This window comes from Zingiber officinale, chromosome 2A (assembly GCF_018446385.1).
Source record: "Zingiber officinale cultivar Zhangliang chromosome 2A, Zo_v1.1, whole genome shotgun sequence".
NCBI classification, from domain to species: Eukaryota; Viridiplantae; Streptophyta; class Magnoliopsida; order Zingiberales; family Zingiberaceae; genus Zingiber; species Zingiber officinale.
Window position 1 is genome coordinate 121,477,674 of NC_055988.1, and position 25,834 is coordinate 121,503,507.

A 25,834-nucleotide genomic window follows, 5' to 3' on the forward strand; every position below is an offset into this window, starting at 1 on the left:
CGTGGACAACTCCCATCAAGACCTCCAAGTACGACCGTGTAGATCCACACGGCTTGGACTGCCCTAGCTTCTGGAAACCTGGCACGACCTTGTGGTGCACATGGCCAGAACACTTTTAAGCGCTGGGAACCCTGCACGGCCGTGTGATGCACATGACCAGAGCCTTCTTGGTCTCTGGAAACCTTACATGACCATTTAGATCCACACGACCATGTAAGGATTGAACTCTGATTTGCTTCAAAACTTGGCACGACCGTGTGAGGTTCACACGGCTAGGCCAAGTTCCTTGTCTGTTTCTCTTGGTTGACCACACGGCCAGAGCACTCCACCCAGGCAGAGCTGTGTGTAGCACACGGCCAAGTTCTTTCTCCAATGCTTAGCTCATAAGTTTGTCCAAGAATGTAGAATCTTCACCAAATTCGACTCCTGTGTACAAAAAATGCACAAAAAGCAGATCTCCGAACAAAAAGAGTAAATATGCTGAAAGAAAAGCTGGAAGTATAAAAATGCATAGATCAAGCAAGCTCAAAGTATGTAAATGTGCGTCAAAACATGCATAAAAGTATATAAAATGTACGCACATCACACCCCCAGACTTAAACCTTTGCTTGTCCTCAAGCAAAATGCTGCAATCTAAATTCATATATTCTACAACGCATTCATAAACCCTAATGTACTTTCCTAACTCTATCAAAGAGTTCCAATAACAAGCATAATCATGGAAACAAATCAAGTATGGCTCAAGCTTAAGTATCCTGTGCACAGTGTAAAAGTAACTCAAAAACCCTTCAAGTTTCAATCTATGTCCTAGTCAAGTCGTCATCAAATTTGAATTCCAAATGTTTCCGGTGAGAGACAAGTAACCAGTGATAGGCACTTACTTGCCACTCACTTGATTCATATTTCTCAACCAACCCAAGGTCTCAAAGGTGTGCTCAATCTCAAGAGAAGTTAAGCAGTCATTTCCCCAATAACCTAACTCGGTGTCAATGGGGTGACTTGCTAGATTCCACTCACGACAACTGTTTTTCATATCCCTTATTTTTTTTCATTGCTTTTATTTTTCAATTTTTTTTCATAAGTATTTGCATTGGGCAAATCTTATTTCACAAGTGTACTTTTAGCACAAATGTTGGGATATTTTGATTTTTTCAAATGAGCTTTCATGAGTTGAGCCTCATCCAGTAACCAAAATGAAGTTTGAAAAATCACCATGGAAACCAAGTACTAAGCAAACAAGATGAATCATGACTATTTCAATGATATCAACCATTCAAGCATCAAGTCAAAGTGTAGTGAAAGTAAGATTCTTAAGGTCAAGCCAAGACTAAAACTCATCTTCATATGATTCTTAGCTTATTTCATGCTACCCAAGATAGAGAAAAGAAGTACATAAAGCTTACTACTAGCATCATTTACAACATCATGAATCTAGATAATGAACGTGCTAACATTTTATCTTGAATCCAAGAATGCATAAAAGTGAAGATTGATGTTCTCAAGATGTTTGCCAATGAATTTCAAAAGATAATCAAATGACTATCAAAACAAACACTCAAGCAAGACAATCAAAATAGAATGCAAAACAAAAACTACACATGCAGAAAACAAGAAAATAATCAAAAATTGAAACAAAAAGAAATCAGGTTTGACACCCCCCAGACTCAAACTTTTCATCGTCCCGATGAAATCAATATGGTGGAGGTGGAGGTGGAGGGGGACGAGGAAAAGGGTGCCTATGACGTGTCTGACCAATGGGAAAACTAGGGAATCCATATACCGAGTACACACAATCTTTCTATTGACAAGAATTGCAAATCTAGTAATTTGATCATCATTTCTAAATACAATATTGAATTCACTGTCATTACCTTCGTTGCGTGATATCCTCTTTCCTTTGCCTTTCATTGGTTGTTTTCCTTTATCCCTAGATGGTTCCTTCTCTTTGTCTCCACTAGATCCACCACCTCTTTTGCGAAGTTTCTTCAAAAGATTGGACATCTTGTTGAGTTTATATGAGGGAAGGGACTATTTAGGGTTAGAGAAGTAAGATCTCAAAGAAACAAATCTTTGAAGAACAAGATTTGAGGTTAGGAGAACGAAAATCTTGAGTTTTGGAGAAGAAAAGAATCTGGATCTAAGAAAGTTTGAGGAAAAAGGTTGAAGAAAAGAGGGATCTTAAAGAGATTGAGAGAGAAGAAGATGTTTTAAGAGAGGTGGGTGTGTGTGGGACACGACCAAAATCTGGCCGTGTAAGGAAGACACGACCTCTTAAGGGCTTCTCTACACAAGTCGTGTAGATCTAAACGGCCCCTTCCTTTTCCTCCTCGGCTTCACTCACACGGCTGTGTCTGGGACACGACCACATCCTTCTTCTTCTCGGCTTTCTTCACACGGGCGTGTCAGAGACACGACCTTCTGAGTTCACTTCTCTGGTTTTGGCACACGGCCGTGTTTGGTACACGGTCAGTGCAGGCTCTTGCTCGGACTTCTTCACACGGACGTGTCTGGAACATGGCCGAAGGACTCTCCTTCTCTAGATTCTTCACACGGCCGTGTCTGGGACACGACCTTACCCCTTTCCTTGTCTGTAGACTTTACACGGCCGTGTCTAGTAGACACGGCCAGGTCATCTTCCTTCTCTGCATCCTTTGCCTGGCCGTGTACAACACATGACCATGCCCTGTTTTATTCCATTTGATGTTTATTCTCCTAATCCACTTCTCCAATACTTCCATGCCCATGAAGAAGTCATGGCCAGCTCATGGAAGTAGATTTTAACCTGAAAACAAGACTAAAACATAGTGAAAACAAAATAAAGATGAAAGTACAAAATACAACTAACTAAAAGAACCCTTGGGTTGCCTCCCAAGAAGCGCTTGTTTAGGGTCTTTAGCTCGACCAATCCAACTTATTCTTATCGTTTCCTTGCCCTTGGAGGGTAGACATATTTTTCATTTTTGTTGGGAGGTCTCCTCCCAACATCCTCCACCAAATTGTTCTTTTCATTAGGTGGCCTTCCATGAGGATGGAAATTCCATTCCTCAAGTTTGTAAATGCTTGCCCTGCTACAAGCATTTAAAAGAGAAGAAACATGGTTAGAGACATTAGATAAATCATACTCTAACGGTTCCTTACCAATTACCAATGACAACTTATAATTTTTAACATCAATAATTGCTCCAGCTGTAGCAAGGAATGATCTTCCTAATATGATAGGAATTTTAGGGTCCTCTTCCATGTCCAATACAACAAAATCTGTGGGAATAATACTCCCACCAACTTCTACTGGCACATCTTCAATAATACCCATAGGGTACCTGCAGGAATGATCAGCAAGTTGTAGTGCCATAGTAGTAAGTTTAATATTTTTGAGACCTAACTTATTACAAATTGAATAGGGAATGAGGCTAACACTTGCCCCCAAATCACAAAAAGCTTTTTCAATGAATTCTGTTCCTATATTACAAGGAATATAAAAGCTCCCTGGATCCTTCAATTTCGGGGAAGTGTTCTTCACCAAAAGAGCGATGCATTCCTCAACTAGTGCAATGGTCTCTACATCTCCTCTCTTTCTTTTATTTGACATGATGTCCTTCAGGAATTTGGCAAACTTTGGCATTTGAAGAATAACATCTATAAGAGGAACTTCAACGTATATCTCTTTAACCTTCTCCAAAAATTTGCCAAATTCTTCATCCTTTTTAAGCATATTGAGTCTTTGGGGAAAAGGGATAATTTTGCTCTGATGGTTCAGTGGAAGAGTCTCTTCAACCTCAATGGTATTCTCCTCATTATTAAAAATTTGACTAGGTGTAGGAGGAGAGAGCTTTTCTTCATTTTGCATCCCCTTTTGAGCAGTCACTTGGGGATTTCCCAAGATCCGTCCGCTCCTAAGCTCAATTATGTTGCAATGCTCCATAGGATTTACATCAGGTTTTCCAGGAAGTTGTCCTGGTGCTCTAGAAGATGAGGAAGCTAGCTGGGCAATTTGGCTATCCTGAATCTTTTGATGCTTTTCAGAATTATCCATTCTCTGAGTAAGCTTCAATAGATCCTGCTTCATTTTATTTTGATTGGAGATAATTTCTTCAAGCATCTTTTCAATTTTGGATGTAGGAAAGCCTTGAAAAGATTGTTGCTGAAAATTTTGTTGCCCAGATTGAAAATTTGGTCTTGCCCCATAGATGATCCTTGATCCTGATTATTTATGTAAGAGAAATTTGGATGATTTTTCCATCCAGGGTTGTAAGTATTTGAGTATGGGTTGTTCTATCTTTGATTGAAACCCATGATTTCATCGCATTGCTCCAATTGATTAATTTGTGCAGTGATAGCTCCCAATGGACATGAGTCATTTGAATGTTCTGAACTCCCACATACTTCACAAGATATAGCAATGGCATTTACCATTGATCCTGTCCGAATGCCGAATCAACGGACGCTGGGCACGTGGCGCTCTCCGAGTCGCTGATGTAGATCTCCGTCTGGTTGCACGAACCTCCGGCGAACCTGCACAGAAGTCGGGCCGGGAAAGGGTTCCCGGCGGCGACCCTCCGACGCTCAAGTCAGGCAAGCAAACAGTGACAAGTGGCTCTCGAAAAATCAGAATACGTACCTCCGGTGAAGGATGGGGGCCTTTATATAGGGCAGCGGAGAAGCAAGTGCACACACAACGAGGTGTACACGTGTCCGTAGCCCATACCCTAGTAAGGGCTTGTCAGTGAGCTTACCTGACCCATACTGCTACAGTCCCAGCATGCCCTCGATGGGACAGCGGAATCCCCTGTCGCGTGATTTGGAGTATAACCATATCACGGAGCATGCCAGTTGTCAGAAGATGTCCTTTGTCTGTTTCCCCGAACTCTTGCCGGGAACTCGACCGGCCCATGTCCTACTTTCGTCCGACCGGCCAGTGATGATGGTCCACTTGGGAAGTTTTTGGTAATGTGTTTTGTGGCGACCGTTAGCAGTATGTTTCATGCCTTCGGCTGAGCGTTCCGTCCGCTCGGCCTACGATCTTGTTCAATGAGCGCCGGAACCCCGACTTCCATAGGGGTGCCTTTTGCCCTCGGCTAAACACCGGTCGGCCGCCCGGTCGGTCAGCCCCCTTTCTCTGGTCGGCCTAGCTGGTCCGACCTTCTCCGATGGGCCGTCCGGCTCTTTGACCTCCACGTGGCGTTGACCCCTTACAACGAGGGTCCCCTGTTCTTATCGCCGGATCACTTGCCTCCCCTTCAAGTCTAGTCGAAGGAGGCGAAAGTCCGACTGACTGGACTGCGAGTCTGGCCGGGCGGCTCCTTCGTGCTAGTATCCTCCGATCGGCCTACCGCAGAGATGGCCTTGAGTGAATCAACAGTGGCCTTCATCGGATCCCCTCGTAATCTGCGTCAATCTTCGACATTAAGGCTGAGCATGCGTTCATTAAATGCTTCGAATGGTCGACTGCCACGTGGCGCAATGCCATCATCGTACGGCGGCGGTGGCATGGTGCTTTGATGTGATCGAAGCGATTTGAAATGGACGGCCCGATGCACGCTTTGATTCCTGTGACCTGGATCCGACGGTGGAGACCGCCCGGCCTCCACCCTATAAATCCTTCGTTTCCTTCTCTCTCGCATCTTCCTTTGCGATTTCGGCCCCTGCCCCCAGCGCTTTGGAGCTCCGGCGATTCCGCTTCTGCTTTCCGACGACCTCCGGCGCCTTCTTTCCGCTCCTTCTCATCGTAAGGCCATCTTTCCTTGTTTCCGGTGCTTTCCTTACATTCCTTTTCCATATTTTCATCCTCGGGATATCTTTTCGTTCGCTGTCTTCCTCCTTTTGCCTTTTCGATTCCTTCCGATCGGACCATGGCTAGTTCTTCTCATCTGGAAGACCAGTCCCTTGGGCCATGGTACACCACCATGCAGTCACGCTTCGACCGGCGTGACTTTGATATCCTGACTGATAATTTTGATATTCCCGACGATTTTGAACTTCTTTTAGCCGGTCCTTCCGCTCGGCCGCACAGGCCGCCGCGCGGAGCCTTCTGTGTCTTCCGCGACCAATTTACCGCCGGTCTGCGGTTCCCTGTACATCCCTTCATCGTAGATGTTTGTAATTTTTTTTGGTGTGCCGCTCGGCAGTCTAGTACCCAACACCTTTCGTCTCCTCTACGGTGTTGTTGTTTTGTTCAAGATTCACAACATCCCCCTCCGACCGGAGGTCTTATTTTATTTCTACTATCCTAAGCAATCCGAGCCGGGCACCTTCATGTTCCAAGCTCGACCCGGCTTAGTCTTCTTCAACAAGCTACCTACTTCCAATAAACATTGGAAGGATTACTTTTTCTACATCCGTATGCCCGATCGGGCCAACTTCCCGACCCAGTGGAAGGTCAGCCTACCCCCCACTCCCGAGTTGAAGAAGTTCAAGACCCGACCGGACTATCTCCACGCTGCAAATATACTAGACGGTCTGCGACGTGACATCAACAAGCTTCTGCACGAAGGAGTGATGTACATCTTCGGCCTGAGTCCCATACAGACTCCTCTTCCGACCGGCTTCGGTAAGAACTTTGCTTGGGCATTTGCTTTAATTGCTAACTGATTTCTTTTCTTTCCCTTGCAGCGGATATCGTCATGGATTCGGTGATGGCCGGCGTTTTGAAGAGAAAGGCGGCAGCTCTGGAAGCCGCGGCGGCCAGAGAAATGGAAGCGTTGGGTATCCAGCCGGTCGGATCCCACGAAGGAGAGAGCGAGCGGAGCCACCCCTCCTGGAGAACCAACTGTCCCCGAGGAAGGTTCCGCTCGGGAGGAGGAGCAGCCTCTACAAAAGAGGCGCCGAGTGGAGACTCCCCTGCGGTCAGCAACCTCCGCGGTCCAACCATCCGAGCGGGTCACTGCAACTGCTCGGGGCAAGGCGCCAGAGACCGAAACCATTTCGTCCGACCGGACGCCTTCTGACTGGGATGAGCCAGCTGTTCCAGTGGAGGCTACTCCAATCAACACCCTTCCGCCCGCTCGCTACTCAGTCCAGCGCTCGACCATTCATTCCCAGTTTTCTGCGCCGGCTTCTGATCCCCTTCCGACCGCCGGTCGGACGACCCCTGGTCATGGCCGCACGATTCGGGTCACTCTTCATCTCCCGACTGAAGAGCTGCTTCCAGAGGCTGACCGCCCAACCGCGCCCGAGCACACCATCACCTTGAAAGGGCCCCTAGCTGAGATGTGGGCCGATGCTCGGGAACACACTGCGCTGATCCCTCTCCGAAACTTGGCCAATAGCCACATGCGGGAGGCCACGGGGGTAAGTTCGCTCTATTCGAAGTTTTGTATGCATTATTTCCGATCGGCCGATAACAACTCTAATTTTCTTTTGCCAGAGATGGGTGGAGGAGATTGCAGTCTCCAACCGCCTAGCCTTGGTTGATGAAGAGCTGCGACAACTGAAGGCAGCAGTTGGTCCGTCCGGCCCTCAGGGCCCTACATATTCTGAGCTGCAAAAGGAGCTGAAGAAAACTCAAAATCTGCTGGCGGCCGAGTAGAAGAAGACGCCTTGGCCGAGTCCGAGCGACAAGTCAAGTCGCTCGACACAAAAATAACCCTGCCACCACTCGGAAAAATACAGCTATCTCCGATCTGGAGAAAAAGAACGTGGAGGCTCGGGGCCTGGAGCTGAAGATAAAGGAGTTGACAGAGCAGCTCGACAGGGAGAAGGCGGGCCGCTCGGCCGACGCGGACAAGCTCCAGACTCTGAATGAGGCCCTTACTAGCTCCCAGGCGACCTTCAAAGAATATCAAGATGTCGAGCCGAGTCGAATTGCTGCCTTAAGACAGAGCTACATCCGCTCGCTTGAATTCTCGGAGAAAATATGCGAGCGGATGTACACAGCTTTCGACTTGGCTATGACCACCACCACTACTTATCTGAAGTCTAAGGGGTCTTCTTCCGGAGTCTACTACTATTCCGGCTGGCGATCAAGTGGAGCTTCTGAATAATATTCCCAGGGACCTCTATGATTATATTGAGTAGTTTTATGTAATTCGGCCACCCGCCTGGATATCATCCTTTTTGTACTTGGGCCGCTCGGCTTAAAGCTTTAACTTTAATGCAATGTTTTCCTTGTATTTGCTGTCTCCTTTCATAACCAAGATGTGTGTTTATCCGCTCGCCTATTATTATTTCTCGTGCTCCCCCCAAAGGGATTTTAACAAAGTAATCGTCGTGATCTCCCCGCTCGGCGAAATATACCGTGTTCTCTGATGGTAGAGCTCGTTTACCCAATGCCAAGTACTTTTGGATACTAGGCCAATCGGAGCGTAGAGACGATCGAACGGTATCAAGTAGCGTGTCTCGGGACATTAGATGCTTTGATCCGCTCGGATTATTTAGAGACGCCGGCTCGTGTCTCGATATTTAACGTCGGAGCTCGACGGTCTTCCGCTCGGACGTTTATAGACTCCGGCTCGTCTCTCGATATTTAACGTCGGAGCTCGACGGTCTTCCGCTCGGACGTTTATAGACGCCGGCTCGTCTCTCGATATTTAACGTCGGAGCTCGACGGTCTTCCGCTCGGACGTTTATAGACTCCGGCTCGTCTCTCGATATTTAACGTCGGAGCTCGACGGTCTTCCGCTCGGACGTTTATAGACGCCGGCTCGTCTCTCGATATTTAACGTCAGAGCTCGACGGTCTTCCGCTCGGACGTTTATAGACGCCGGCTCGTCTCTCGATATTTAACGTCGGAGCTCGACGGTCTTCCGCTCGGACGTTTATAGACGCCGGCTCGTCTCTCGATATTTAACGTCGGAGCTCGACGGTCTTCCGCTCGGACGTTTATAGACGCCGGCGTCTCGACGCTTGAGCTCGACGGTCTTCCGCCGGACGCTTATAGACGCCGCCTCGCCTCTCGATATTTAACGCCGGAGCTCGACGGTCTTCCGATCGGACGTTTATAGACGCCGCCTCGCCTCTCGATTTTTAACGCCGGAGCTCGACGGTCTTCCGCCGAAGTTTAACGCCGGGCTCGTCTCTCGATTTTTAACGTCGGAGCTCGACGGTCTTCCGCTCGGAGGGTTTATAGACACCGGCTCGTCTCTCGATATTTAACGTCGGAGCTCGACGGTCTTCCGCTCGGAGGATTTATAGATGCCGGCTCGTCTCTCGATTTTTAACGTCGAAGCTCGATGGTCTTCCGCTCGGAGGATTTATAGACGCCGGCTCGTCTCTTGATTTTTAACGTCGGAGCTCGACGGTCTTCCGCTCGGAATTTTATAGGCGCCGGCTCGTCTCTCGATTTTGAACGTCGGAGCTCGACGGTCTTCCGCTCGGAGGGTTTATAGACGCCGGCTCATCTCTCGATATTTAACATCGGAGCTCGACAGTCTTCCGCTCGGAGTGTTTATAGACGCCGGCTCGTCTCTCGATTTTTAACGTCGGAGCTCGACGGCCTTTAAGGCTACTTTTAACACAGCTGGTCGACGAAGATATTTGCCATCTTTATAATTTTGCTTCCTGCATTACAAGGACATAGGCGACCAAAATGTGTATAAATTTACATTTAGCGCACCTTTCCCCCAGCTCGGATATCGTACTCCCGGCCGAATGGCTCGGGGTCTTCTTCGTCGAGCGCTTGGCTCGGATAACATACTCCCTGCCAAACGGCTCGGGGTCTTCTTTGTCGAGCGCTGGGCTCAGATACTGTACTCCTGGCCGAACGGCGCGGGGTCTTCCTTGTCGAGCGCTTGGCTCGAATATTATACCTCCGGCCGAATGGCTCGGGGCCTTCGGCATCCAGCGCTTGGCTCGGATATTATACCTCCGGCCGAATGGCTCGGGGCCTTCATCGTCGAGCGCTTGGCTCGGATACTATACCTCCGGCCGAATGGCTCGGGGCCTTCATTCGTCGAGCGCTTGGCTCGGTTATTATACCTCCGGCCGAACGGCTCGGGGCCTTCGTTCGTCGAGCGCTTGGCTCGGATATTATACCTCTGGCCGAATGGCTCGGGGCATTTTTTCGGAAAATTACGATGAATTCTATGCCCGAAAGAAACTATATCTGAAAAACTAATCTGCCGATCAGCATAAGATCTGACTCAATTTCTCAACTCCCGAATACCCGTGGAGTGAGGTGGATACAATGTACTCGTCGAAATTTATCAAGGCCAGGAGGATGGCGAAACTTCTCGGTCGGTCCTCCATGGCCGCTCGGCCCCCCCAGAGGTGGAGGCGGCCTGCTGCGTTATCCTTCTACTTGAGCCTTCTGCTCCTGTTGCTCCACGAGCCTAGCTACTCTTGCCTCTGTCAGAGCGTCGAGTTTCTCCACGGAGAGCATCACCATGTGTGGTCGTCCAGCTTCGTCCATTGCTTCCGATCGGATGAAGGAGCGTTTCCACAGACGGCGCCAATTTGATCCTGTCCGAATGCCGAATCAACGGACGCTGGGCACGTGGCGCTCTCCGAGTCGCTGATGTAGATCTCCGTCTGGTTGCACGAACCTCCGGCGAACCTGCACAGAAGTCGGGCCGGGAAAGGGTTCCCGGCGGCGACCCTCCGACGCTCAAATCAGGCAAGCAAACAGTGGCAAGTGGCTCTCGAAAAATCAGAATACGTACCTCCGGTGAAGGATGGGGGCCTTTATATAGGGCAGCGGAGAAGCAAGTGCACACACACCGAGGTGTACACGTGTCCGTAGCCCATATCCTGGTAAGGGCTTGTCAGTGAGCTTACCTGACCCATACTGCTACAGTCCCAGCATGTCCTCGATGGGACAGCGGAACCCCCTGTCACGTGATTTGGAGTATAACCATATCACGGAGCATGCCAGTTGTCAGAAGATGTCCTTTGTCTGTTTCCCCGAACTCTTGCCGGGAACCCGACCGGCCCATGTCCTACTTTCTTCCGACCGGCCAGTGATGATGGGCCACTTGGGAAGTTTTTGGTAATGTGTTTTGTGGCGACCGTTAGCAGTATGTTTCATGCCTTCGGCCGAGCGTTCCGTCCGCTCGGCCTACGATCTTGTTTAATGAGCGCCGGAACCCCGACTTCCATAGGGGTGCCTTTTGCCCTCGGCTAAACACCGGTCGGCCGCCCGGTCAGTCAGCCCCCTTTCTTCGGTCGGCCTAGCTGGTCTGACCTTCTCCGATGGGCTGTCCGGCTCTTTGACCTCCACGTGACGTTGACCCCTTACAACGAGGGTCCCCTGTTCTTATCGCCGGATCACTATTTGAACTAGTCCCCATATTCTCAAATTTTTTTGTAAGAGCATCAAGTTTTGTAGCCAATAAAGTCACTGCATCAACATCAAACTTTTCTGATGCTTTTGTTATTGGGTTTATTGAAGGATGCCCACCACTTCTTTCATTTGCCCATTGATGATGATTTTGTGCTACACTCTCTATGATTTCCTTAGCTTCATCCAAATTTTTATTCATGAGTGCCCCTCCAGCAGCTGAATCAAGGAACACTTTGGTATGATAATTAATACCATTATAGAAAGTATGCAACACTAACCATCTTTCCAAACCGTGGTGAGGGCATTGTCTGAGTATACTATTGTATCTATCCCAAGCTTCAAATAGAGATTCTGAGTCAGCTTGTTTGAAACTTGCAATCAAATTCCTCATATGAGCAGTTTTACTTGGGGGATAGAATTTATCAATGAATTGTTGCTCATATTGTTCCCAAGTGGTGATACTGTTGGGAGCCAAAGAATTCAACCATTGCTTGGCCCTATCTCTCAAAGAAAACCCAAATAATAATAACCGCACTGTTTCTGAAGGAACACCATTCATTTTCATTGTCCCACATATTTCATAAAAGACCTCTAAGTGTTGATTAGGGTCTTCATGTGGTCCTCCACCAAATTGATTTTGTTGCACCATGGAAATAATTGCAGGTTTGATCTCAAAATTATTTGCCTCCACTGAGGGTCTTGAAATACTAGATCGAAAAGCCCTAGCATAAGGTGCTGCATAATCCTTTAGTGGTCTATTAGCCATGTTCAAATGCTCTTGTTCTTCAATTTGTCTTTGCAGAATTCTTCTTCTATGAAATGTTCTATCAATTTTAGAGTCAAGAGGAAAAAATTCTCCTGCAAAGTTAGATCTTCGCATACACAAGAACAAGATTGCAATAGAAACTAAATCAAATAAAGAAATTAAAAACAGAGAAAGGTAAGATTGGAATGTTAGAAAAAAAATGCAGAATTAAAATTGCTACAAAAGAATTTCCAAAAAGTTAGAAAGTATACAGGAAAATGAAAACAAAAAACTAGAGATTAGTTACAAATATGCAAATGAAAAGAAATAGAAATGTTATGTTTAGTCTAACTCAATTGATAATCTCCAATGTTATAGCGCAGTCTCCGGCAACGACGCCAAAAACTTGTTATGTTCCGCAAGTGTACGGAAATGTCGCAAGTAATATAAAAGATTATCGTATCCACAGGGACTGGAATAAGCACTAGAAATATCTCAAAGTGAATTAGCTAAACAACTAATCAATTGGTTTCAAATGCTAAGGATGAAAAATAAATCTAAAATGAAAGATTAACAAACAAGAGTTTGGGGTTTGAGTTATGATAAAGGGAGGTTCTAGGAGTTTTGGTTTCTTTGTAAGATCTCTTGAATGTATATGGTTTACCAATTCTTATTTCTCAATTGTCTAATATTTGTAGAAGGTTGCCGGTTCTCTCTTGCAATAGATAACCGGCTTAGGACTGAAAAATGTACCTAACTGTGATCAATTAGATATGAGCCTACGTTGTCCTTACACAGGATTGCACCTATTACTATGCTTCCCTCGGATATCAACATAGAAGTTCATAGCTTCTTAACCCATAAAGATACAAGGATTGAATCATAAAATCTATCCTACCCTCTTGAATATTCTCATTTCCCTTTCAAGGTTATCCCTCAAACGTCCTTACACGGGCTTGCACCTGTCACGTGGATCCCTCGGAAAATCGAGTGAGAGTTAATCTCTACAAAGTCTATAAGATATCCAAACAATCAATCAAGAATGAGAATTAAGCCCTAATCACAATTAATCATTCAAGATCCAATCGATACAAACTAGGCAACATCATAGAAACAAAGAAATGACAAATCCACAAGAGTTTACATCAATTTATCTCACAAATACGCCCTCCATCCTAGAACAAAAAGATCTATTCCATAAAACGAAGAAAGAAAACCAAAGATAAGAAGATTACAAGCATTTCTTCAATCCCAATCCAAGAAGAGGAGAGAAAGAAAACTTATCTACAATATAGCTCCATCTTCGGGTCCAATCCTCGCTCCCGGAGTCGAATTCGCCAAGATCTCCCTTTAGATCGCCCAAAAATTCTCCCAAGAATGGGAGGAATCCACCAAATCTTCCTTTCTCCCAAAGGGGAGAAGATCCCCTTTTAAATCTTCAAAGAGGCTTTAAATAGAGGGGGGCTTTCAGGAGCTACACGGCCCCGAGGCATGGCCGTGTGAGGTTCACACGGCCAGAGCCTTTCCCCTCTCTGCCATCCATACACGGCCGTGTGGTGTACATGGCCGTAGACAACTCTCATCAAGACCTCCAAGCACGACCGTGTAGATCCACACGGCCTGGATTGCCCCAGCTTCTGGAAACCTGGCACGACCGTGTGGTGCACACGGCCAGAACACTTTTAAGCGCTGGGAACCCTGCACGGCCGTGTGATGCACATGGCCAGGGCCTTTTTGGTCTCTGAAAACCTTACACGGCCATGTAGATCCACACGGCCATGTAAGGATTGAACTCTGATTTGCTTCAAAACTTGGCACGACGGTGTGAGGTTCACACGGCCAGGCCAAGTTCCTTGTCTGTTTCTCCTGGTTGACCACACAGCCAGAGGACTCCACCCAGGCAGAGCCGTGTGTAGCACACAACCAAGTGCTTTCTCCAATGCTTAGCTCATAAGTTTGTCCAAGAATGTAGAATCTTCACCAAATTCGACTCCTGTGTACAAAAAATGCACAAAAAGTAGATCTCCGAACAAAAAGAGTAAATACGCTGAAAGAAAAGCTGGAAGTATAAAAATGCATAGATCAAGCAAGCTCAAAGTATGTAAATGTGCGTCAAAACATGCATAAAAGTATATAAAATGTACGCACATCACACCCCCAGACTTAAACCTTTGCTTGTCCTCAAGCAAAATGCTACAATCTAAATTCATATATTCTACAACGCATTCATAAACCCTAATGTACTTTCCTAACTCTATCAAAGAATTCCGATAACAAGCATAATCATGGAAACAAATCAAGTATGGCTCAAGCTTAAGTATCCTGTGCACAGTGTAAAAGTAACTCAAAAACCCTTCAAGTTTCAATCTATGTCCTAGTCAAGTCATCATCAAATTTGAATTCCTAATGTTTCCAGTGAGAGACAAGTAACCAGTGATAGGCACTTACTTGCCACTCACTTGGTTCATATTTCTCAACCAACCCAAGGTCTCAAAGGTGTGCTCAATCTCAAGAGAAGCTAAGCAGTCATTTCCCCAGTAACCTAACTCGGTCTCAAAGGGGTGACTTGCTAGATTCCACTCACGACAACTGTTTTTTATATCCCTTATTTTTTTTCATTGCTTTTCTTTTTCAATTTTTTTTTCATAAGTATTTACATTGGGCAAATCTTATTTCACAAGTGTACTTTTAGCACAAATGTTGGGATATTTTGATTTTTCCAAATGAGCTTTCATGAGTTGAGCCTCATCCAGTAACCAAAATGAAGTTTGAAAAATCACCATGGAAACCAAGTACTTAGCAAACAAGATGAATCATGACTATTTCAATGATATCAACCATTCAAGCATCAAGTCAAAGTGTAGTGAAAGTAAGATTCTTAAGGTCAAGCCAAGACTAAAACTCATCTCCATATGATTCTTAGCTTATTTCATGCTACCCAAGATAGAGAAAAGAAGTACATAAAGCTTACTACTAGCATCATTTACAACATCATGAATCTAGATAATGAACGTGCTAACATTTTATCTTGAATCCAAGAAAGCATAAAAGTGAAGATTGATGTTCTCAAGATGTTTGCCAAAGAATTTCAAAAGATAATCAAATGACTATCAAAACAAACACTCAAGCAAGACAATCAAAATAGAATGCAAAACAAAAACTACACATGCAGAAAACAAGAAAACAATCAAAAACTGAAACAAAAAGAAATCAGGTTTGACACCCCCTAGACTCAAGCTTTTCATCGTCCCGATGAAATCAATATGGTGGAGGTGGAGGTGGAGGGGGATGAGGAAAAGGGTGCCTATGACGTGGCTGACCAATGGGAAAACTAGGGAATCCATATACCGAGTCTCAGGACCAATCGACTGGTTCCCGTAGCCGACAAGCACAGAATGTTTCTGTGCATTCTGTGAAGCTGGATCAGTCGACTGGTCCCAGTACATTCACTCCTCTCATCCTTTCCGGAGTCGCCTTTGAAGTCCTCTTCCTCGGCCTTCGTCCCTCAGATGCACCCGAGCCCGCGGCTCCTCTCCGTGCCATCATTCACGCTACCTTGAAGTCCACTTTCCTCGGCTCCACCCCATTGCTTCTCGTCCGACGGTTCCTCAGATGTCTTCCACACCACCCTTCACCGACTCAAGGATCCGAGCCCTTGGATGAGTTTTCCACACTTAGCCACACCAAGTTCTCATGTGTTCCACCAAGTCCTGCAAGACTCAAACACATATCAAATACATATGAAAGCCTAACTTAAACTCTTTGACACACACATCAAAACCTAGGTCGATTGCACCAACAATCTCCCCCTTTTTGATGTGTGGCAATATGTTTAAGTTAGACACAAATAATAACTCTAAAAATTACTAGCAATATGTAAAATATGAAGCATTAAACCCAAGCTCCCCCTTAACACATGCTCTCAACCTTAATTTTCAAAGATTTGCACACAAGTAGGTTTCTAACTTAAACCTACCCATTTCTCCCCCTTTGACACCATCAAAAATATTGTACCAGACACATACACATACTATGGTATTAGTTTCAACCAAATTTGGACCAAAAACTTGATTTCAGAAACCCTCAGAGTGCTGGAAGGCTGGTACCAGTTGACTGGTACCTGTCACAGTCGACTGGTACTTGTTGAACTCAAATTACAGACTTCTGAGGCCAACTTCAGAAATGCATAAAAAATTCCAGAAAATTTGAAAAATCATGAAATTTTGAACACATATTTCTTGAATTGTCCTTTAACTAGGAAAAATATGTTTTCATAAAAAGTCAACCTATTTTTGAAATTTTGACCAAGTCTCAAGAATTCTAAAAGCATGTAAGTTTGTATCAATTTAAAACCCAATTTTGCACTCATATGTTTCAATATAGCTATATCATAGTAAATAAAACATAGAATTGTTTTCAAAACATTTAAAATATCCAACTATGATCTATGGGCAAGATGCCCATTAATTAAATATTTGCTTTCCCCATAGTTGGTTTATGATCATTAAAAATTGATACATCACATAACTCATCAAAATGCCATAAGCATATGTGAATTATTTGTATCATCCTAATATCTCACATTTATGGTTAGGAAAGAAGACAAGTTATTGTGAGATAAAGGCTAAGTGCTCCCCCTTAAGGTTTCAAGTCAACCATTTTTCAAAGATTTGAATTATGATTTCCATGATTGACTTGACCCAAAATCCTCTAATCCTTGAGGATTGATTTTGGTACCCAATAGAAATTCTTTCTAATTGGGTTAATCAAGTACTCTTTGGGGATCCATTTCCTATCTATGGTCTTTGTCTTGGATTGCCCCCTAGCAAGTAGACAATGATAGGTCTTTTCATTGTTTGGTTCATTATATCCTATCCCATTTTTCTTAAAACTTGCCCTTTGGCTCCCAATGATCATATTTAGGGTTTTAGAGCCAATTTCAAATTTCCTAAGGCCATTGGTAAGGTATTCTATCTTTTCCCTTAATTCCCTATTTTCTTCTTCTAAACATGATACATTTGAACTTGAAGAAGAAGAAGCATGCATATCATTGTCCATAGAAGACATGGATTCTAATTTTTCTTCAAGACACATAATATCATGTTTCAAGGATTTATTTTTCCTTTTTGCCTTAAACAAGTTATCATTTGTGCTTGAAATAATTTTAATTAAAATATGAGGAGGAAGATTATGTACCTTACTTACCGAGAAGTCCGAATCCGAAGTTTGACCTCCCCCTTCACTTGAGCTCCCCTCTTCATCTTCACTTGAGCTCTTTCCCTCTTCATTTTCGGATGAGGTGGAGGTTATATCATCAATTCCCATTAGCGCAAAATTGACTACATGGTGCTCTTCTTCCTCCGATGATGATGAAGGATCATCCCACGTTGCTTTTAGGTTTTGAGCCTTCTTCCCCTTTTCTTTTGTCTTCTTCTCCTCCTTCTTCTTCCCTTCCTTCTTCTTCAAGAGAGGACAATCATCTCTTATGTGTCCTTCTCCTTGACAATTATAGCAAATGATCTTCCTTGTCCTACTTTTGCTTCTAGAACTTTTCCTAGCACGAGATTTGTTAGAAGAAAAAGATTTAAATGTCTTTCTCATCTTCCTTACCATATATGCCTCTTGATCGCTATCCATTGAGGCACTTGATTCTTCGGAGTCGGAAGATGGTGGTGATGAAGATTTCTTCTTCTTTCCCTTTCCCTTGTTTGCCACAAGAGCTACTCCTCTTGATCTATGAGCTTCTCCATCTAATCCTTCAACTCTTGTTTCGTGAAGCTCCATTGTTGAGAAGAGTTCATATAAAGAGGATTTCTCTAGATCCTTTGATATGTAGTATGACCATTAGTGGTCCTTTCCACTAATCCTTCAACTCTAGATCCTTTCCACTCTTATCAACAAATTAGTGGTCACCATGATTGTTAGCAAACAGTATAATGTGATGCCATTTTTGGACCACCACAAAAGTCACTGGAGGTTGATAGTTTGGTTCTAGAGAGGCACAGGCATGAAATACAAATGGAATGTTGAGTACAAAAACACTGAAACAAGAATCGTAGTATAAATTCTTGGAAAATTTACTTTTCTGATCGCATCTAGTTCATATAGTAGAACTTGATAGAATTGACCCTCACTCACTCCATCCCTGAATGTACAACTTGCTATATTAATCTAAACAATCAAGTATTTTTTAAGTTTTCCAAAGATTCATACCTGTAGAATATAATCCGTTGAGGCTTTTATCTAGTAGCCTTTTTGAAGGAAATACGTAGCTCCCTAGATATTGCATGGCAGATGTTCTACTTAGGCAGGTAAATTGGAAAAGAAAACCAATATTCTATTTAAAACTGATTTTAGATTGTATTTCATACTTTATCATGCCACCAGTAAGAATTCCTTGCTGAGAATCTTGCCAGACGTTAAACATATCTTGAATTAATTCTTGACGGGCCTAAGCACAGACCAATCCAGCATATTTTGTCACCTCGAGCCAGTCTTAAGACGCAACAACTTGACAAACCAAATATAATCAAGATAGTAAGGATACATCAAGGCAACTATACATAGAGCAAGAAATGAAGATTGACAAAATTACTTACAACTGCGATAGAAGGGCTAGAATCTTCCCCAGGATGAGGATGTATTACATCAGCACCAAATATTATAGTTGGTTGGTCGCTAACAAGAGGAATCCGCCTTGACAATGCATCGACAAGAACTGTGCCCCTTCCTCCAACTTATGAATTAAGCCTTAGTAACACAAAGCAGAACAAGAAAAATAGATCCACCTTCCACGTACTCACCTTTCCATTGATCTAGAGGCCAACATTGGCAAGGCACTGTTTACTCATCCTGAAAACATGCTTTGTCAAACAAAATTATGAAACTAAACCAAGGTAGTCTCACATATCTACTTTTGATCACCTGTAATAACTATGACATATAATAATAAAGTGAACAAGGAAAGGAAAAAAATTAAAGCTAAAAGGTTCAACCAATTGATATTTATCAACAAAAAAAATATCAAGTTGTGCACAACACTTCGCTGTGAGACAACAAAGAAGTAAACATAAATTATATATGTAGACAGTTTCTCTAATTTAATCCTAGACCACTAAAAGAAGTAAACAAAATTATATACGTAGTCGAATGAACAAGTCACGTTCTTGCATTAAAGAAAATGTTATCTTTCACATGATCAAATAAAACAGATGCAATGTGTTGACGATTGTTGCTCGCGAAACTTAGAAGCAAGGAAAGGCCTAATCAAAAGAGAGCAAGGAGCCATGATCAAAGAGCACCAAACCAGACGAAAGCTTATTGTGCGCATTCTGAAATGCATTTGATATCTTAGGTAGTTCAACCCAGCGGACTGTTCTAGCAGCATTTTCCATTCGCTCGAAAGGATCCTCTATCTGTAAAGTTGAAAGATCATCAACTAGCTATAGACTGCAAGTAATCATTCCAAGAAATTTTAGTAGAAACATCAACAATCTTATAATCAGGGGCAGCGATCTACAAAAACGATGGCTTTTTTGTCGTCCTTCATATGTCGAGATGCTATAATCTGAACCAAAAGTTCTAATATCTGAAAACTGCACATACAGATTAAAGACACAAATACCGAGATAAGTTGTTGTACCACCCAAAACAAGCAGTATAATTGTTAAACTGTTGTTATATGGATATCAAAGATATTTAAAAAGTCATCAATTTGCTAAATCTCATCAGAGTCAACCATAGACAAGCATAAATTTAGAGTGAATTGAATCTAATGGAATTTTTAATTTATTGGCTAAATACCAATTGACATCAAGCTTCATTATACCAGGACCCTTATCTTTTGGCAAGATTGTCATAGAAAATATACAATATATCTTTGAGGTCCAAAAAATGATTGGCAAAGAAAAATATAACCTAACCCAACATGAACAGGAAAATTATATCAACCATAATACACAAAAAATTAATTCACACTTCTGCATGAGTTGTATACGACAACAATGAAGACAGACCTGACTTTGGAGCAAAGAAACTTCTTCTTCGTCCATGATGGTTTTCCATTTTTCAACAAGTAGATTTCAACCTTGCATTGCAAAATTGTGGTAGAAAGATTCCAAAATAACCAAGAACATAGCAGAAAGAAGATATTACAAAGTTCTCAGAAAATTCCAGATTACAAACCTCTTGATCACCCAAAAGATCATATATTGTTGGTTCAACAGACTTCCCAAGGTATATGATCTAAACAAAGGTAGTAAAAGTAATGCATCAAAATCTTTGATCAAACAACACTATATTATCTTTTGGAAGCTTACTGAATCATGATCACATTCAAGACATTTATGAAGTCCATAGAGCTTGGTCCATTGTAGAAAGTTGCCTTCCGAGACACACTGGTAACTGCAACTGCTTCTTTGTCCACAAACCCCGACATCAGGATGACATGTGAGGCCTGCTATATGGATACATCGGGTAGGGATTATGTTGCAGAGGACGGAACTGCTTCAGCCCTGGAACGTTGGTTCGTTTGGCGGCAACCTGAAACAAAGCATTCATCTTGTTGTTAGAAAAACCAACGTTGCTGTTAATAAGAATTTAAAAGTGTACTGGTAAGAAAAATACTTGAGATTAAATAGACAAACCTTGATTGGATGACCATGAAGCTCAGACTCATGCAACCGAAAGGCTTCTTGGACTACCTCAACTTCCAAGAATTCGACATAAGCAAAACCCTTTGGCTGACCGTTTCTGTCAGTGAGAATGGTGACTCTGTTAACAGTACCACACGACTGAAAATGCTGTTGAATCTCTTCAGGGGTGCAAGCATAATCAACCTATAGTTCAATAGAAATATCAACATGAGTATCAATCTAGCAGTGACTTTCCCAACTCAAGATGTTGCTACTAAATCACTTGCTGTTAGAGGTTTCAGAAGAATTCTATATGTATAAAACATAACAATCATTGACAAATAGTTACAGTGTGACTATTGATGCTAAGAATAAGAAACCAAAATTCTCTAATAGAAGACAACAACCCTATCCAATTCGGAACAAGTATCAAACAAAAAAGATAGCCTTAGCATAGACTATATATTACAAAATTCTAATAAGGTGCAAGTCGAGAATCCTCAATATATATATATATATATATATATTTCAAATAATTCTTTGTTTTAAATAATCTTTTTCCCTTTTTTTTCTTTGGTAATTTTTTCAAGTACAAGCTAACGGTAACTGGAGTTCAATGTTACTCTGTACAATCTTATAGGACATAACTTTTGTATGGATCTACTATAAAGACGAATTGAAGATGTCTAGTACAAGGACAATAATACCAAATTTTAATCTTTGAACCACTTAAATTCAGCCAAACCATAACAATGTTACTACAAATTATCAAACTTCTAATGAGCACAAACACAATTTTGAGAACTTGAACATTATAGTAGGCACTCTTTGCATGTACCACATTTAAGTAATACGACACCAAAAAAGAAAAAGAGGGAAGGTAAATCAAAGCATTAATATGCCAAATAATACCAGAATCTAACATCCACAGCAACATCATTACAGTTTGAAGTAGTGTATCTAAATAGAGGTCCCTAAGACAACATTTGTAGATATAGGAAAAATATTCAATAACCTGAAAAATAAACATTGTGAATTTAACTAATTTGATTAGTCCATAGAATTATGGATAAATAAGGCTCAAGGGTACACTAAGAAACAATCCAAGATATAGAAGACAACAATATCAAATTATATGCAAATATCATGTGATGCCCACAGTAAACCAGTAGCAACAATTAGACAACAGAGAACTAAAAGCACAAACAGAATCATATAACAAATACAGCTGAAAAACTCACATTGCCAACAAATATCGAGCGAGAATCAGCCTCTTCTTTGCTTGATTGATTTGTTGCAGGTCCACTAGGCTCTATATAATGCAGAAGACAATTGGTCCAAGACTTTTCAGAAAAAAAAAGAAACATAAACAAAATCTTAGACCTAGAAAGAAAAACTGGACTACATCATTTAACCAACCAAAAACACCAAAATGCAATATAAATACTTCCTTACTGCCATGCTATACTAGAAAGATACAATGTTGAAATATATCAGGAAGAAAGTGAATCACGAGTACGAGCACTAGTATAAAGAGGTTTAACACATGGAACTTGAGTCCCACATCAGAGGCCCCAGCAGGGCAATGGTGTCCAAGTTGAGAACTTTGACAACCCCATCTTCTGCCAGCAATGCATAGCGCTGGGATCGGACGCCTAGGCCCATGGGCTTGTCTGACAGATCCAACTCCACCCCGAGTGCCAAGGTGAACTCCTTGTTTCCGTCAGAGAGTAGCAAAACCTCGTCCCTAATGTTGAGATCCTTCTTCCAGGCATGCATCACGAAAGTGTCGTTGACCGAGATGCAAGCAATAGTGTCCACGCCTTTGGCATGCAGCTCCCCATCCTTTTCCACAAATCTAGGGAGGTGCTTCTGCGAGCACGTCGGCTTAAAGGCCCCGGGATGGTGAAGAAGATGGCTTTCTTACTCTTGGTGAGATCAGAGATGGTGACGGTCTGGAGCTCCCCATCGGAGCCAAAGTAGGAGAGGTTGGCGTCAGGAAAATTGTCTCCGACGGAGATGGTGGTTGTGATGGCAGGGGCGGAGGCGAAGAGGCGGGGGAAGAGGGAGGACCTATGAGTGTGCAGTCAGAGGTGTAGAGTGGTAGTGGAAATGGAGCGGTGAAAGCGGATGGCAGAAGGGAGGAGGCGGGGCAAAGAAGGGGTGACAGGTTTAGGGCTTCGAGAGGAAAGGAGAAGGGGCGACGGGTGGGCTTGCCACTACGGTCTATGGGTTAGCTGAAGGGAGGTCAGGCGACCTATTTTCGATGGTTCGCCGGTGTGAAGAGATCTTAGGTTGGATCGAGAAGGTAAAGGGATGGAATACGACGACAAAAAATTTTGGGGAGAGGGAAAGAAAAAATGCCGCGGCAAAAAATGGCGAAGGGGGAAAAAGCGGCGAAAGAAGCGCACATAGACAACAGTTTTAAAAAACTGTTGTCGTAGCCTTTAAAAACCGTTGTCGTAGCCCCAAAAAAACATAAATAGACAACGGTTTTTAAAAACCATTGTCATAGGCCAAAAAAATTACTAAAAGACAACGATTTTTGTTAAAACCGTTGTTAAAAGGCAAAAAGACAACGATTTGGTATAAAACCGTTGTCGTTTGAGTGTTGTTGAATGAGGTTTTTCTTGTAGTGCACAATGAAGTTTATGGTCCTTGTCCTCTTGAGCGGCTCCTCTCCGAGCGATATGGGCAGCCAAGCCTGACCGATCGACAATACTTCATTGCCTATGAACCTGTAGAGGGTCGTCATTGGCTGCAATTCGTTTCGATCAATTTGTAGCTGGTCGAATGCCTTATTGAATATAATATTTATCGAGTTTCCTGTATAAACAAAGGTTTGGTGAATAATATAATTAGCTATTACCACTCGGATGATCAGGGTGTTATCGTGAGGGATCTCCACTCCCTTCAGGTCTCGGGGGTCGAAACTAATCTCAAGCCCCTCAACCTTCTCCTTGTTGCATCTGACAGCATGTATTTCTAGGCGTCAGACGTGCTACTTCCTTGCTCGATTTAAATCATCGTCGATCGGCCCTTCGTTGATCATTCCAATCTCTCCTCGAATGACGTTGTTTTGATTCTCCTCCTCTCGAGCCGAGGTCCAAGTTCGCTTAGCAGAAGCTCAGGCGGGACTTGTGTTATTTTTCCTTTGAGGCTGATGTTGATGCCGCTCTGACGGCACTCGATCGTCATCTCGCAGCCCTGCTGATCGACCCCTCTTATGCCTATCGGGTGATGGTGATAGGTGTCGATATCCTCGAGGAGCCGGTCAGCTCGCAATTGGCATCAGATCGTAGCAATCACGCGTGTTGTGCGTTGTCGAATGATGGAACGAGCAAAATATTGGCATCCATACCTTTCCCTTCGCCGCCTTTGGGTGACTGGCTAATACATGCTGCATGGCCTATGTTCGGGGCTCCTGGTGTTGATGCACTCCTCCTGATTGGGGCCCCTTGGGTGTTAGGACCTTCGGACGGCTAGAGAGGGGGGGTGTGAATAGCCTCCACTAAAAACTCAATCAATTCCTCACAAAAGCTTGTTAGCACAGCGGAAATAAACAAAAAGAAAACTGATGCAAGGAAAGAAACACAACACACAGCTTACACAAGTATGTACGAGGTTCGGGGATAACTTGCCCCTACTCCTCGGCGTGTCCGTAAGGTGGGCGATCCCTTGATCTTTCGGTAGATCACACCCCGGACAAATTCCGGCTAAGTATTTCTCCTTCTCGGTGGAGTAACCTCTCCACAAAGTCACAGAAAAGATTTGAAATGAAGCACAAGACTTACAGAGTTCAGTGGCCAAAAGAAATTAACAATGAAACTTACAGCCACGAAGCAGAACGCAAAGATAGAAGGGATTCCTCAGCCAAGAGCTCAACAACACAGTACCTTTGCTTCGGTCGACAGAGAGTTTCAAAAAATATTACCAAACTTCTCTTCTGCCTTCTTCTTATTCTGCTTCTTTCCCACTGTCTTCAGCCAGAGCCGAATCACTGTCACCTGTATCGAATCACTGCGACCAACTCAGCCATCGCCAATCACTCTTCCTCCTCATCTGGTTCTCTGAACTCACACCAATACCATCCATGGTCTTCACTGGTGTCTCTAAGCTCGAACCAATAAGCAAGAGTCAAGCTGTTTCCAACTGATCGCAGCCAGTGAACGTTGACGCTCCAATTGCACAATTTGCAGCGAAACACAGTAGAAAGAGCATTTGGTCTTATTCTTCTAATGGAGCTTAATTTGAAATTAAGCACTGGCACAACACCTGCAACCTGTAACTCAAAAATCTCACAGCAGATGATTTGATCAGGTGAATCAGAAATCGCAGAGAAACAGCAAAAGACAAACGACATTGTTGTAGATCGGTCAACAGACCGATCCATAGCCTTCCGGACCGATCAGGACACACCCTGATCGGTCTGGGATGATTCTGATCGGTCTGTGGACCGATCAGCCTATGGGTGGATCGGTCCACAGACCGATCCTCCCTATCGCTCTGAATCCCATCGCATCCCATCGCTTCCTTCTGATCGGTCCACAAACCGATCAGATATCCCACAGATTACTTCTGTGTGGTTACTGATCGGTCACGAGACCGATCAGATAATCCACAGATTATTTCTGTGTGGTTACTGATCGGTCACGAGACCGATCAGATGACTCAGGTATCACTGGATCGGTCGACAGACCTATCCAGTCAACCAACGTATCACTGGATCGGTCAACAGACCGATCCAATGTCTCTGTGTTAGTTTTAGAGCTTCCCAGTCCTAAACCCTAACGTCTTCCTAGTGCAGAAAACGAGCTACCAAGCCCTCTCTGACCTAGTCCGGAGAACGAGCTACCGAGCCCTCTCCTACTTCGTCCGGTCCAGAGAACGAGTTACCGAGCCCTCTCTGACCTAGTCCGGAGAACGAGCTACCGAGCCCTCTCCGACTTCGTCCGGTCCAGAGAACGAGCTACCGAGCCCTCTTTGACCTCGCATGCCAAGTATCCGTACTTGGACTTTTCCTCTCCACATGATCAACCTTGATCATTAATCAGTCTGAGTTTAATTAATATCTGATACAAACTTAAATCAGTGTCAATCATCAAAACAACAGCCAGGTCAGGCTGTATTAACAATCTCCCCCTTTTTGTTGTTTGACAACACGATTTAAGTTTAGATCAGAAATGTTCATATTTTCCTAATTTTAGGGGAATCAAAATCCTCCCCCTAAGACAGATACAA

The 25,834-nt window shown here is 43.6% G+C and overlaps 1 protein-coding gene, 1 long non-coding RNA gene, 1 other non-coding gene and 2 pseudogenes across 3 annotated transcripts; 1 reads left to right on the forward strand and 4 right to left on the reverse strand.

Annotated features, from left to right (window-relative positions):
- Positions 1-11,502: 11,502 nt before the first annotated feature.
- On the forward strand, positions 11,503-11,608 carry LOC122044766. Its single transcript, XR_006129772.1, has one exon. It is a non-coding gene; the product is annotated as a small nucleolar RNA R71 (small nucleolar RNA).
- Positions 11,609-17,820: 6,212 nt separating this feature from the next.
- LOC122043948 lies at positions 17,821-19,783 on the reverse strand (annotated as a pseudogene).
- A 192-nt stretch (positions 19,784-19,975) lies between these two features.
- LOC122039962 lies at positions 19,976-20,300 on the reverse strand. Its single transcript, XR_006128457.1, has 3 exons — positions 20,279-20,300; positions 20,145-20,204; positions 19,976-20,046 (listed from the first exon to the last, which is right to left on the reverse strand). It is a non-coding gene; the product is annotated as an uncharacterized LOC122039962 (long non-coding RNA).
- A 96-nt stretch (positions 20,301-20,396) lies between these two features.
- LOC122043949 (polyadenylate-binding protein 2-like) lies at positions 20,397-22,054 on the reverse strand. The gene is made up of 4 exons (XM_042604504.1): positions 22,041-22,054; positions 21,835-21,976; positions 20,606-20,797; positions 20,397-20,501 (listed from the first exon to the last, which is right to left on the reverse strand). The coding sequence occupies exons 1-4, from the start codon at positions 22,052-22,054 to the stop codon at positions 20,397-20,399; spliced, it is 453 nt and encodes a 150-aa protein (XP_042460438.1).
- On the reverse strand, positions 22,035-23,348 carry LOC122043950 (annotated as a pseudogene).
- Positions 23,349-25,834: the final 2,486 nt, after the last annotated feature.